At 33.3% G+C, this 15558-nt stretch overlaps 1 protein-coding gene across 1 annotated transcript; it reads left to right on the forward strand.

The window, feature by feature from the left end:
* Positions 1 to 1528: 1528 nt before the first annotated feature.
* On the forward strand, positions 1529 to 7018 carry LOC114168661 (protein ZINC INDUCED FACILITATOR-LIKE 1-like). The gene is made up of 18 exons (XM_028053562.1): positions 1529 to 1638; positions 1776 to 1978; positions 2344 to 2384; positions 2857 to 2917; positions 3015 to 3117; positions 3204 to 3306; positions 3655 to 3708; positions 3798 to 3860; positions 3997 to 4046; positions 4169 to 4244; positions 4371 to 4559; positions 4644 to 4731; positions 4832 to 4917; positions 5011 to 5118; positions 5198 to 5242; positions 5325 to 5413; positions 6050 to 6093; positions 6650 to 7018. Exons 2-18 carry the CDS (start codon positions 1822 to 1824, stop codon positions 6742 to 6744), a joined length of 1452 nt encoding a protein of 483 aa, XP_027909363.1. The 5' UTR covers positions 1529 to 1638; positions 1776 to 1821; the 3' UTR covers positions 6745 to 7018.
* The last annotated feature ends 8540 nt before the right edge of the window (positions 7019 to 15558 follow it).

Genomic DNA, 15558 nt, shown 5'->3' on the forward strand with positions numbered 1-15558 from the left:
ATTATATAGTTATTTTACTTTTGGCGAGTGATTGTATATTAGTGAGCATACACTTATTTTATGTCATATATGTTTTTATTCGTTTTCTTCGTTGTATGTAATGCTCTCTAGCAATACTAATATTTAAAATCATGTCTAATATATAAACTTTTATAAAAAAGTATATCACTATTATTTTACACACTCTTTTTAAACCATATATAAAACAGCTTACAATTATTATAATCAAACGAAAACCACTGGGCAGTTAACGACGAAAAGGTTCAGGAATATTAATACTATTTCACGTTTAATGGAATGATGATAGGTGAACCTACCCCACCCCAGGTCAAAATAGTTGCAGAGAAAAAACATTCAAACTTATATTATTTTTAAATACATAGTTTCTAAAGTTTAATTAAGTAACTTATTATAATGATGCAACTTGTTAACTCGATATTATTAATTAGTGAGCAACACTAAAATTAAGATTTTGGAGGAATTTAAAAACTTAAAAACGTTGTAGATAGAAAATATTCGGAAACAATTATTCCTTAAAGCATGTCTTGTTGTTTGAGCATGGAGTCTCTGACATGTCTTAATGCTTGCACCGTGTATTGATATAATACACTGAATTGGTGCCAAATGCAACACTGAATCAGGAGATTCAGGGAATTTATTACACTAATAATACCCAACCAACCACAACACCACCATCTATAATTTTCCAGCTCAACAATAACCTTCCCATGAAGAAAGCATCAACTATGTTTCAGTTTTTTTTTTTACATTTAGTTATTTTATTTTTAAATTTTAATACACAATTTTTTTTTAAATCTCATATTACATAATCGTAAAATCAAAATTATAATATATAATTGAAATAAAAGTTTATTCTAATAAGGATTTAGATTTATCTTAGAATCTCCTTTGATTTCTAGGTTCGGTATCTCCTCACAAGTATTAGATTAGATATGATTAAATATGTTTTTTTTCCTTTAAGTTTTAGTAAATTTTGAAATTAGTTTCTCTTCAAAACTTTGTACCAATTTAGTCATTTATATTTAAAAATGTGTAAATTTAGTCATTCTTATCAAATTTGGTTAAGTTTATTTAACATTTTAAACGCATTTTATGATAATATTTGAGTTAACATTAAAATAAAAATGTGTCAAACGGTATAAACAATTCAAATACTATAATAAAATACACTTGAAACCTCATATAAATTTAACAAAATTTGATTAAAAAACTAAATTCACGTCTATTTAAATATAAATAACTAGATTAATTAAAATTTTTGAGAAACTAATTTCAGATTACAGGACAAAAACATATTTAAAAACTCACATTTAAATTTAAACTTACTCTCTAAATCTATTTCAATAAAATAATATTATTTCTTAAAACTATAAATTATTCCATGTAGATACAAACTAAGCTAAGCTCCTAGAAACAATAAATAAAAAGATGATGTCAAAATTCAGATGCATTAATTTGGTTCAACGTTTTTTTCAATTTTAACTTAACCATTCTGACAGATTATTAGGACTCGACACATTATACATACTATTCAGACAAGTCCACCACCTTACTCCTGACTCTAGTTGTAAACGCGTCGTGAGAAACCTCGTAGTTCATGTTCCATTTTTGTTTCGTGTACGTTTCTTTCCTCGGTCTCTGTTGCTTGTTTTCTTTTTCTTCCATTTTGTGCTTCAAAACAAACGCAGTGACTCGACATCGTTTCTGATAATCTTTTCTGGGTCTGAATGACTGATGCATGCAAAATGGTGTAGGAAAAAGGGAACAGAGTGAAACAAGTGGTGGGGTTATATCAGAAACATGGAAGGGGAGAATGTTGAAAAGCCATTGTTGGAGAGAAAGTACTACTACGAAAATTGCCCTGGTTGCAGAGTAGACAAAGCCAAAGAGTTGAGTGAGGGACAGGGTGTACCCTTTACGAATCTGTTCATAATATGGATGGTGGTGCTTTGTGCTTGTGAGCATTTCACTCTATTCTCAGTATCTTCATTTCTAAACCAGTTGCTTCTTCTATTTGCTTTTTACAAACTGTTGTGAGTAATGAAAAAAAAGTAAATTTTTGTTTTTCTATAACAGTTTAAGAGGAATTAAGGCCATTTTTTAGAAATGCATTAAAAAATCAGTATAATGCATCAAAAAGAAGTAGTCATAATTTTTCAAAACAATATAACCAATTTCAAAAGATAATTTTTCTTTCTTTCTGTTTCACTTTTCTCTGTACCCTTTTTGATGGAAGTTTAACAGTTTCCTTTTTTCTGTCTTTCTCCATTAGTTAGTTGAAACTGCATCTTCTCTGATGTCACTTTAATTTGTTCTGTACAGCTATGCCTATATCATCTCTCTTTTCATACCTCTATTTCATGGTGAGTTTAACTATCTACTGGGGTTATGTTGTTGCCTTTGCATTATTACAAAAGAATTGGTCATGGTGTATACTTTGATTGTGACATAATCATGACAGAATGAAGATAAGAAATGCTCAATCCAGATTAGTGAAACTTTCATGGTTTTTGGTGTATCTTTGTTCCATATAAGCTCCATTCAATATTCTAATGTAGAGTGATAGAATCAATTCAAAATTTCATATATGATTAATTATAATTAAATGTGAATCATCATATTAATTTTTATGAAACAATGGGATGTTAACAGAACCAGCCTCATTGTCAGCTTTTCAGTTATCTCAAACTAGTTCCTAAAAGACTCCTCAACATTCCTAATTCTTAAAAAGTAAATACAGACTGTTACAGTGTTCTATTTGATGAATGGCCATTAGTCAAATCTGTTATGATTAGTAATGTTCATTCTCAACATAATGCAACATTTTTTTTCCAGGTAAGGGATTTCAATATTGCAAAAACAGAAGCTGATATCAGTTTTTATGCTGGTTATGTGGGTAAGATAGATCACTTGAAGTGTTTCCATCTTTTGAACTCTTCAACAATTCCTTCAAGATTATAATTAGTGGTGCATGTGTAAAAAAAATGTTACAGGTTCTGCTTTCATGTTTGGAAGATGTTTGACATCTGTAATGTGGGGAATTATAGCTGATCGCTATGGTAGAAAGCCTGTTATAATGATAGGGATTATTGCAATGTAAGTATATCTGTCAAAAAATTGGATGTTGTTTCAAAGTTATATTTTCTCACCTTCTGAAATGATCAACGCTCACTCAATTTCAGTGTCATTTTCAACACACTGTTTGGCCTTAGTACGAGTTTTTGGATGGCAGTTCTCATGAGATTTCTTCTGGGATGCTTTAGTGGTTTGCTTGGACCAGTAACGGTATCATATTCTTAACTTCTAATAGTTAGAACTTTCATGTCGGAAGTAATTCAAGTCTGAGACTAAGTTTCACATTAAATAAAAATGACAAAATTAAACATCTTATAAGAAAAAAAAAAAGACTGATATATTCATTGTCTCGATGTTTTTGGTTAAAAGTGGTGTCAATATTTTATATTGGTTAGACTCATCTGACATATAATTTGTCCCTTATGACATTCCCACAAATAGACCCATCACCCCAACATAGATACAAAATTTGAATGTGTATGCACTTGGATACATAGCTTGCTCGATCTCTTTCAAACTTCAATTTACATCTATTTGTCTAACTCCTCAATTTAACAGGCCTATGCTACTGAACTTTTTCGAGAAGAATACCAAGCTCTAGGAGTCTCAAGTGTAAAAGCATCATCAACTCTTTAATATTACTAACCCTTAGAACACCATTTCCACAACAATAATTCAAAGTGTGATTTATTTATTTTTAGGTTACTGCATCTTGGGGTGCAGGTTTAATCATTGGCCCAGCTTTGGGAGGTTATTTGGCTCAGGTTAACTTACTATCCATATTCTTTGCCATGTGGATTTTGTATATGTTCATAGAATTGATACGTGAAATTCTTGTTTAATTGAGGACTAGAATTTATTCTAACAACCATTTTCCATCTTGATAAAATGTCATTGCAGCCTGTGGAGAAATATCCACATATGTTTCAAAAGGGTTCCTTTTGGGATAAGTAAGTTAACTTCTGCTTTTAATTTGATAAAGTGAAGTATTCAATTTTCCTTTGTTTTGTCTTTCTATGATTTTACCCTCTAATGGTGATTTTTATTTGCAAAACCATGAATCATTCTGCAGGTTTGCTTACTTCTTCCCCAACTTTATAATATCTGCATTTGCATTTGTTGTAGCTGTTGGCTGTATTTGGATTCCGGTGTGTATCTTAGATTCTAACTTAAATCGATGTGTCTATATGTCTTGTGACATTTAGTTTACAATTTTATGATGACAATATATAATGCAGAACCATTTCTAGTAACAGTGTTTAAAATATATGCAGGAAACACTTCACAATCATGATTGTTGCATTGAATCCATAGACAGTGTTGAAGCTTTAGAAATTGGAAGCAGAGTGGTTGGAATAGAAAAGACAAATCAAAAGAAGGAGAAACTTCTCTTCAACTGGCCCTTAATGTCATCTATCATTATCTTTTGTGTTTTCTCCCTTCATGATGGTGCTTACCATGAGGTATATTCTCCTTTTGTTTTTATTTTTCTTCTTTATCTGTGCATTTTTAAGTGAACAACAACATTCAATTCATGTTTTCTTTAGGTTTTCTCGTTATGGACTGTGAGTCCTCAAACACTGGGGGGTTTGAACTTTACAACCAATGATGTTGGTAATGTTCTTTCAATATCAGGTACTTCTCTGGAAACAACAGAAAATATGACAATATTTTTAGTCATATATTATGTTTCCATTTGATACTATGAATAGTTACTAACTTCTCAGATGTTCAGGTCTTGCAGTTATCGTTTACCAAATTACTCTGTATCCATTTGTGAGAAGAACTAGTGGACCTATTGGAATTGCCCGAATCTCAGGGGTTAGTTTTCATCAAATTGCTGCAATTATTTCATTTCAACGTTTCATATTTTGTTACTTTTAACATGTCATGTTACTTTGGAACCATATGCAGATACTAACCATACCACTTTTGCAAAGCTACACCTTCATTGGATCATTATCAGGCTTTGCACTACACACAGTGTTAAGTATTGCTTCAATTCTGAAGAACATTTTTGCTGTAAGTAAAACTCTAGAGACAAGTTTAACTGATTCTAAGGTTTCTGCTACAAAACTTGACTGATTAACATTGGATTTAGGTGACCATTACAACTTGTTTGTTCCTTCTACAAAACCGAGCAGTGGTAAAGTTTCATTCTTTTACTTTCTGTGCAATGGTTGAGACCAGTTATGTGTTGATGATGACAATTTTCATTTGGGAAATAGGAACAACACCAAAGGGGTGCTGCTAATGGCATTTCTATAACAGGCTTGTCTCTTTTCAAAGCTTTTGGCCCTGCTGCAGGTGGTGCATTGTGAGTGTTCTTATGATTTCTTCAGCTTTTTCTTTGATTTACAAGGATTATTTAACATGTCAGAAGATACTTTTTTTTTCCACTAGCATTTTTGTTCAGGTATTTTCATATATGATATAATAATAAAAGACGTTTGGTACATCTCCTGAATTTTGTGTTTCAATTTCATTACGTCAGCTTAGAAAATCTCATTTTGATCCTTTTTTGTCTAACTAAATTGGTACTTTAAAAGGTTTTTTCGTCGACTTTAGATTCTCTATTAGTTTTTGTTTATTCTTCTTCTGTTGTGCTTTCAAAATTTACTGATAAACATTAATTTTAAAATATATTAAAATTATTTTAAAAGTATTAAAATATTATGTTTTTAATGTTCACTAGTAAAAAAAGAATCGACAGATAAACCGGACTCTTTTTTTCCTAACTTTGAAGGGCATCTTTCGTAGTTGCCACTTGTCATCAAATTGACCAAGTTAGAAAGGTAAATCGATAAAAAAGATCATTTTGACCTGTGATATTTGAAGGCATCAAAAGGGCAACATTCTAAATAAAACCAAATTTCAATTAAAATCTTATATTTTAACATAAAGTAGAATGAAAATGATCTCTAATCTTCTGATATGATGATGGTGAATGCAGATTAACTTGGTCACAAAAGCGGATGGATGCTTCATTCCTCCCTGGTATGATGCTCTATAGTATTATGGACAATAATATTATGACTCTCATTCTTTTTATTCATTTTCATTCTTTATTTTCTTACATAATTTAACGTGATCATAGATTAATGGATCACTACCCTTTTTTAAAAGAATTAATGACATATTAAACCATTTCAGAAAATAAAAAATGAGAGTAAAAAATAAAAATTATAATATAATTTTCCTTAATTTATTTCAAAAGAATTAATGACATATTAAACCATTTCAGAAAATAAAAAATGAGAGTAAAAAAATAAAAATTATAATATAATTTTCCTTAATTTATTTCACAATAGCCCTTAATAAATGTTTCGAATAAAATTAAAATAATCATGGAATAAAAAGGCTATTAAATCTAAAAAGGGTATTAATGTAGTGCAACCAAAGCTTCAACAAATTACTTAAAGTGTAATTTAATTTTAGTTGATGTAAAGACAAATTTTATTTGTTTTCTATATAAAATGAAGAAGTTTATGGAAGATTTGATCGTAAGAAATTCATATTATTGATTTAGTTATTATTGCACATGTAATTGCAGGCACCCAGGTGGTGTTCTTTGTCCTGAACACCGTTGTAGCAGTTGGAACATTAATGACGTTCAAACCTTTCCTTGTCGAAAAGAGGACAACCTAAACGGATCACTTACACTGATTCCAATCAATTTTGCTAAAGACATCATTCACATAATTTCTCTTTTAAGATATTGTCAATCTTTTCGAAGACACTGTTCTATCATAGGTAGCATCAAATTTTGCCTCATAAAATCTAGTTATTATCAAAGCTGATAATATAGTTGCCTTTTATTGCTTTTAGAGATTTTTTATTTTTTATATTTTTAATAAATAGGACAATTTTAACGAGAAGATTTGATCTATCAACAATAAATGATGAGACCATGTCGGCATCACATAAATACATTATATTGTTTTTTTAAGTGACCAATTGTGAATTTGTTTAGTTATGTCTATCTGGATTTTACTTAATTTCCACTTATTGCATAGATTTCAATTTTGATAAGTGTGTAAATTTAACGATCAAAATACTTATCTACATTTAATAGATCAATTTTATTAAAAGAATATATCAAATACATATACGTTTCTGTATAATTATTATATTTTAATTCTAAATACATTTGTTTGTGAAAAAAAAAAAGAGAGAAAGAAATTGTTAAATGAAGTCATCCTTTGATCACCATACCATAACTTTGCTAAAGTAAGAAAAGGGATATAATTGGTAAAAATTGATTGTTCGATCAATTGTAACTTATCTATATTAAAGAAAAAACGTTCATCTCTCAATTGACCAAATGGATATTCATCAAAACTCTAAAATTAATTCAAATTGTGGGACAAAATCTGGTATTCTAATGATCAAGTTAAGGTAAACTATGAAATGGAGGGCTAAATATATAAAAAGAAAAAAAAACTTATGTCTGACAAAATATTATCATTATCATTAATATAATAAAAATCGGTATACATTTTAATATAAACTAGCATACACAGAGGCTATCGCATCTGCGCTATCGCATCTACACTATCGCGTCTGCACTATCGTGTCTGTGTACGCATTTTTTAAATATAAATGATCATATGTTAGTAGGTAATAATAATGTGATGTTATTAAGTTAATATATAAATAAATTTATATTTATTAAAAATAAAGTGAAATGGATAGAAATATTATAGAAGGGTTCTCCAAGATAGTAGCACCCCTGACACAGCTAACCAGGAAGGACCAACCGTTTGCATGGACTGATAGGTGTGAGGAGAGCTTCAGGGAGCTTAAGCAGAGGTTGATAAGTGCTCTGGTGTTAGTGATTCCGGATGTGAGTAAACCCTTTGAGGTTTACTGTGATGCCTCTCATCAGGGTCTAGGTTGCGTCTTGATGCAAGAAAGGAAGGTGGTGGCTTATGCTTCAAGACAGTTGAAGGTTCATGAGAAGAACTACCCCATTCATGACCTCGAGTTAGCAACGATGGTCTTTGCTTTGAAAATCTGGAGGCACTACTTGTATGGTGCGCAGTTCCGTGTGTTTAGTGACCACAAGAGTTTGAAGTACCTTTTTGATCAAAAAGAGTTAAATATGAGACAGAGGCGGTGGATAGAGTTCCTAAAGGACTACGACTTTGAGCTTCTCTATCACCCAGGGAAGGCGAATGTAGTGGCAGACGCACTGAGTAGGAAGACCGTGCATGTGGCACACTTGATGATATAAGAGATGGAGTTACTTAAGAGCTTCAGAGACATGAAGCTACAGTTTAAGTTGGAACCAGAATTCATTAGATGTAGCACCCTGACTATATCCAGTGACTTCTTGAGTTTGATCAAGGAGAAGCAAGCATAGGATGCTAGCTTGCAGAAGGTAAAAGAGCTACTTGGGTCAGACCAGGCCAAGGAGTTTGCCTTGGGAGGTGATGGTGTGCTAAGGTTCAGGGGCAGGGTTTGTATACCAGATGATGTTGAGTTGAGGAGATTGGTCCTTGAGGAAGGACATAAGAGTCGTTTTATTTTGCACCCTGGCATGACTAAAATGTACCAAGACCTCAAGAAAAGATTTTGGTGGCAAGGCATGAAGAAAGAGGTCGCACAGTTCGTATCAGCCTGTTTGACTTGTCAAAAGGCTAAAGTGGAGCATCAGAAACCTGGTGGAACGCTCCAGCCCTTGGATATTTTGATGTGGAAGCAGGATAGCATAGCTATGGATTTTGTTACCCACTTGCCTCGCACCGTGAGAGGGCATGATGCTATATGGGTGGTGGTGGATCGGCTAACGAAGAGTGCTCACTTTTTGGCGGTAAATGTTAGAATGTCTATGGCCAAGTTGGCCTAGCTCTACATCCGAGAGATAGTGAGACTCCATGGAGTACCCAATAGCATAGTGTCTGACAGAGACCCCCGGTTCACTTCAAGGTTCTGGAAGACGCTGTAGGAGGCTATGGGTAGTAGGCTGAGGATGAGTTCTGCTTATCATCCTCAGACGAATGGCCAGTCAGAAGGGGTGATTCAGTCCTTCAAGGACTTGTTGAGGACGTGTATCTTGGACCACCTCGGCAGTTGGGATGAGGTGTTACCGCTGGTGGAGTTCACCTACAACAATAGTTACCAAGCGAGTATAGGAATGGCGCCTTATGAGGCTTTGTATGGGAGGAGATGTAGGACTCCCTTATGTTGGTACCACGATGGCGAGTCGGTTTTGGTAGGACCTGAGTTGTTGCAACAAACCACAAAGAAGGTGCAGTTGGTGAGGGATAGGTTGCAAGCATCTCAGAGTCGGCAGAAAGCATATGCAGACCAGAGGAGGAGGCCCCTAAAGTTTGAGGCTGGGGAGCATGTGTTCTTGAGGGTGACCCGAACCACTAGTGTGGGGAGGGCTATCCGCTCAAGGAAGTTGTCTTCTAAGTTCTTGGGTCCGTATCAGATCTTGAGGAGGATAGGGCCCGTGGCATATGAGATTGCATTGCCACCCCAGTTAGCTAATCTACACCCAGTCTTCCATGTCTCACAACTACAGAAGTATGTTTTTGACCCATTACATGTGTTGGAGGCGGAGGATGTGCAAGTCATGAAGGATCTCCGGGTAGTGGTACAGCCCGTGGCTGTAGAGGATCGCCAAGTGAGGGAGCGCAAGGGAAGAGCCACTAGTCTTGTGAAGGTCATCTTCATCCACCTTCGAGCTAATGAAACCCATCTAGCACCTTCTGGTAAGTTGAACTTCAGAGTTTTCTGGTCTATTCCCTCCTCATTTCGCTGTTTGAGCATGTTGGTTAGGTAGGGTTCCAAGTATTTACCTCGTTTTGTCCTGGTTTTCACGTTTCAGCTCACTACTCGAGTTCCTGGAGCTGTGGTACCCCCTTAGTTAGGATCTGTTTGCTTTTGGTACTCAAAACAGAGGTAAGGGGAGCTAGGCCTTTTCTTTTTGTAATTTTAAGTACTTGGTATATTTATGCTCTATTTCATGCTTGGGATGATTTAAAAGTGTTGTGCTTGTATATGAATGAACTGTTTGGAGAGACTTGTCTGTTTGTGGTGCTGCATGTGTGAAACAGTGGGGGAGAACTGGTATTCTCGCCTAAACGAGCTCGTCTCGCCTAGGCGAGAATAACAGAAACTCGCCCTGGTGCTGCTCGAGCATCTCGCTCAGGCGACCAAAGATTGTTTTGAGCGACACCTTGTCTCGCTCAGGCGAGAATGGCTCACCCAAGCGAGTACTCGAGGAAAGCCATTGTACTCTACTCGCGACCTCGTCCAGGCGAGGGGTTTTATTTTTGGGCGAAGGGCGATCTCGCCCAGGCGAGCTGGTCTTGCTCAGGCGAGGGCTCGCAAAGTGCCACTGTTACAGGCCTCGCCTAGGCGAGAATGCCTAGCCTAAGCGAGACAGTTGTTGTAGCTTAGGCGAGGACTTCTAGCCTAGGCGAGAATAATGCAGATTTGTGTTTTTTTTATCTCTATTTACCTTATGTGTGGCTATTTATCTCGAACGTGCATGATTGTGGTGTGATTGCATGAGTGGTATGAGTTGTATGCACTGAAATTTGTATGTTAGTATGAGTAACACAAGGGATTCTGTTTGGTTGGTTGAGAACGTGCATGAGAATTCAATGTTGAGATAACAAGTGGTGGTTATGGTATGAGGATCATGAAATTTGTATGTGATAGGCGTAATTCCATGAGTCTCGTGGGGAGGTCTCATGGTGGCGCGTAGTGTATATATTAAGATATGGATTCAAGTAAGGACCGCATCCCGAAAGTATAGCAAACTGACCCAAGTGGTGAGAGTGGCGGGAGGCCTTAGTCTTTGGCAAGATAATGGCCTTAGATGCTTGAAGGTTAACCTTGTGTGTGGTAGGGTGAAACCCATTCGCAATGGCTCTGCAGAGTAGTAGAGGCCACCACAAGTGCAAGCGTCCAGTGAATCCGATCTTAGTATATGTATCTGAATAATTGAGTCATAGGGTCCTACTTGTCTGTTATATCATGATTCTCTGTGCTCACTGTGTTACATGCTTGAATTGTTTAAATACTTGTCTGCTATACGTATTAACTCTAAATTACACTAGCTTACCCTTTCATTTCCGTGTGTGTTCTTACCTTGATTCTTCTCCTTTTGCAATGATCACCTTATGGTGGGAGCAGATGGGAAGAATTCTGGAGGTGGATCTGTTGGTGGTAGCGGGGCTGCGTAGTCGAGGACCAGTTATCTGTAGCAGAGCAGTTTTTATGGCTGTAATGCCCTTCTTGTTTTGTATTTCCTTGCTCTAGGAGCGACCTTTTTGCAAACTGTTAAACTCCTTTTATGTTTGTTCATGGCATGGTGGTATGCGTAAGTTCACTTTCACAATACACTTTTGGATGACTGTAATAGTACCTTTCTTATGCTCTATGCTCATCTGATTGCTTCTCATTATAATCATGTGATATTTTTATTTAGTAGATTCGATCTATTTAAATGAAATGTCACAAACCATTATTTTTTACTTCTTTTATCCATTTGTTTCACTTTGTGTTTAATAAACTAAATCCACTTTATATATTAAATTAAAAATATTACAATATCATCACTTATAAATATAATATTCTATATATTAAAAAATACGTATATACAGACCTTATGTATTTATGCTAGTATTCAAATAAAGATTTTTACTTTCTCAATCCATATATATTTTAAAAAAAATCATCGCCAAGGTATCCTGTGAGAGATTGTGAGTGATCCTGTCGTTTCTTTACAAGGATTATTTATTATTTCAAAAGAAAATACTGTTTATGACACTAGCATTTTGTAAATAATTCTAAGTCATTTTCATTTATGATATATGATATATAGTAACACAGATTAAAATATTTCTTTGTGCCTGATACTTCATTCAAAGCTCCTTTATGATTTGTCAAATTTGTAAAATAAACATTTGCAAAATATATATGATTATATTTTAGGTTTGTGACAAACAATTTATATAATTATATAATGTTATTTTTAATCATTAACAACTTTCTGAATTTATTCAATTTTAATTATCAATAACTTTCTAAAATATAGCTTTAAATAATTAACTTCCTATCATATTTATATATCTTTTAAGAATTTATACTTTTATCAAATATATTACAGGAAATAAACATCCATTTAAAACTAAAAGAAAAACAAAAGTATATCATTCAAGAATTAGCAAGTGTGATGAATATAATTTCTCCTTCACATCATAATACATCATCATGGTCATCCATGGTGTACCACCATAATTAATATAATATATATATATATATATATATATATATATATATATATATATATATATATATATTATTTTTTGTTGGTTCAAAATGTTCCACGTTAGAAAAGTAAGTGTAATCATTTGCCAACGTTTGGTGAATTCCGTATTCAAATTGGATTTTAACAGCAGAATTCAAACAGTCACCCACACGTTGCCTAATACGTTAAGATTTATGACGCTTATAAAAATATTATTTATCTAAAAACTTGGTTAAATTTTTTAGTTTCATATAATAGGGAATTTTTGGTTGTGGTTTCAATTCTTATATTTTTTTTTTCTAAAACAGAAGCTTTTATTCAGTGTTGAAAAACATTAAAACAAATTGAACCATTTAAAATTAAAATGTTATCATGGGTGCGATTTTCTTGGTTCAATAGTCATAGTTAGAGGATGGAGACATTGCAACGAAATCACATATGTGAGAGGGTCTATCAATAATTCAAATATCAATTCTAAATTGATGAAACAAAAATGAAAGAGATATGACATTGAAGGAAATAATTGGTGAATTCAAAATGTGTTGGACTTGAATGGCTAAATAAATAATAGATGGTGATTCAATGAAACAAATTTAAAGATGTAATAATATGCAACAAAATTAAAAACAAAAATTGGGTGAGAAATAGATGTCACTAGAAAGATCATCCATAACTCTTCAATCACTATTTGGTAGATTTTAACGAGGTTGTTTGAATTCATAATATTTAAACTAACTTTTAACTTTTTGTTGAGTATTTATTAATATATTTAACATTTTTTAGATTAAATTTATTAGAAAATAAATTTGAATCTAATTTATTTATAATTAATGAATATTTCGTGCATCCAAGTGGACATTGAAGACAACATGTTAACTTTTGATTGGAGTTCTATTGCAGGTGATATTAATTGTCCCGTGGTAAATATCAAGTGGATCGGATCATAATTGAATCGTGACACTTGACCCTTACACTCTTAAAAACAGTTGCATCTTAACTAATAATGACTATAATTTCTGACCTAGTCTGACAATTATTATCAAAACCAAGATTACGAGTTTGATTCTTGGTGGACAATTGTTAAGGGTGTGCCTAGTGAAAGTTGAGGTTATTTTTTAAGTTTATTGTTGGAGGAAATTTAACTATAAACAAATGAATTTTTTTCATTAAAGATTAACATAAGTTAATGAACATTTTTATCCAACAATTTAATTAGTTGCAAACAAATCCTAATAAGTTTTTCTTATTTTGTAAGGACTTGTTCCAACCATTACATTTATATATGTTGCACATCAAAGGTATCAACATGGAGGCAAAAACACGTTTGTTGTATCCGTTAGGAATCATTGTGTAAGCACGTTTTTCCTTATGTTGTGACATTTATGAGTCAAGAATTTAATAGTATACAACTTAGATTAGTATATGGATAATCATTAACTTTATTAGCCTTAATAAATAAAAAGTTATTAAAGATTTTACTTTTGTTGTACTTTTTAGGTTAAAATCTACTTTCAAATATAAATTTTTTCAGTGTAATTTTTAACTTTCAAAAAGAATTAAGGAGGTGAAATAAAAAGAAATGTAAGCAAGAAACTAATTAATGATTTAAGCAAAGAAAAAAGAAATAAAAATAAAAAGTGAGGTTAGTATAAAGTGTGTGACAAAAAAGGAAAGTATGGCACAATAAGAGAAAGTATGACACTTTAAATTAATTTTAATTTTCGATATCGATTTAGGTTTGAATCCGATAAATAGCTATGTCTTGAGTTTGCAAATTATTTTAGAGATATAAAATTGAGAAAGAATTTCTCAATATTTAGTGTGTGAAACATTTTTTAGAGCCTCATCTTGATTGTAACTTCTCATTATTTGTATTTGCATTTACATTATTATATTTTTATTTATTTTAAATATCAAAATATTAGAAAAGCCTGTATTTGATGTAATTCAATGCTCAAGTTATCTTTTTTTTTCAGTTTCCTTTTTCTTTAGTTTCTTTCACTTTAAATAACTTTTTCTTCAACTTTTCCCTTTTTACAACACATAACCATACTATCCTCTTCAACTTCCTTTTTTTTTTTCTTTGGTCAAACTCTTGAACACAAGAAAAGAAATTGCAGCCACTTGTTTCCTGCAATAAACAAAAAAAAAACATCACTATTCCAATTCACAAAAAATCAAACAAAAATACATAACCGTGAATGGAAATGACTTACATTTCACTGATTAGCATCTCCATAACTATGAGAAGTCAACAAACTTCTTTTACTTTCACATTGTACATGACTAATGATGATTATACATCTTTATTTTATATATATCTATTAAACATTTTTTTATATTTCTTTTTTTATAGCATTATATATTCTATAAATTTATCACTTTAATTTCTTCTTGTGTTGATCATTATTTTTTTATGTACATGAATAAATTTTCTTTGTACAAAATGTTTCAAGAGATCAAGCCTTGTATCCACCTATTAGCCATGGAATCTTTACTAATCATTATTTTATTATTATTTTTTCCTGAATAATCATGGTATTTTTTATTTAATATCAAATAAATTAATAATATTAAAAAGAAATTTCTCGCTCAGGCGACGCTGTCTCGCCTGAGCGAGCTGGCCTATCGCCCAAAAGTGCAGCCCCTCGCCTGGGCGAGTGCTCGAGGCAGACCCAGGGTGAACGTCCTGCTACTCTCGCCTAGGCGAGACGAGCTCGCTTGGGCGAGAATCGCAGAGCTCACCACTGTCCACCCACATGCAGTGGCGGAAACCACCCTGATCCACTCCCAAACACACATGCAACTCCATTTTATCAAACAAAATCACACTATGCACACATACAAACAGACAACGACCAAAAACAGCCAAGGACAACTCAAAACAGATGAATCTAGCTTCCCTTACCTCTGTTTTGGAGAGCAACGGAACAAACAGGTTCAAAACTACAGGCACCACAGCTCCCGGAGCTAGAGCGGAGCTGAAACAATGAAGATCCAGACCAAAACGGGGTTAGGAGATCGAGCCTTAACTTACCCCAAAGCGCTCAACAGCAAGGAAAAGGGGAAGGAGTAAACTAGAGTTCTAGAGTTCGACTTACCAGAGGGTTATGAGCTGCTTTTGTTAGCTTGGAGGCAGGAGGAAGTCGTATGCCCTAGTGGAGCTCTAGCTGGAGAGTGTGGAGAGTGTA

Source organism: Vigna unguiculata, chromosome 11, assembly GCF_004118075.2.
Source record: "Vigna unguiculata cultivar IT97K-499-35 chromosome 11, ASM411807v1, whole genome shotgun sequence".
NCBI lineage: Eukaryota > Viridiplantae > Streptophyta > Magnoliopsida > Fabales > Fabaceae > Vigna > Vigna unguiculata.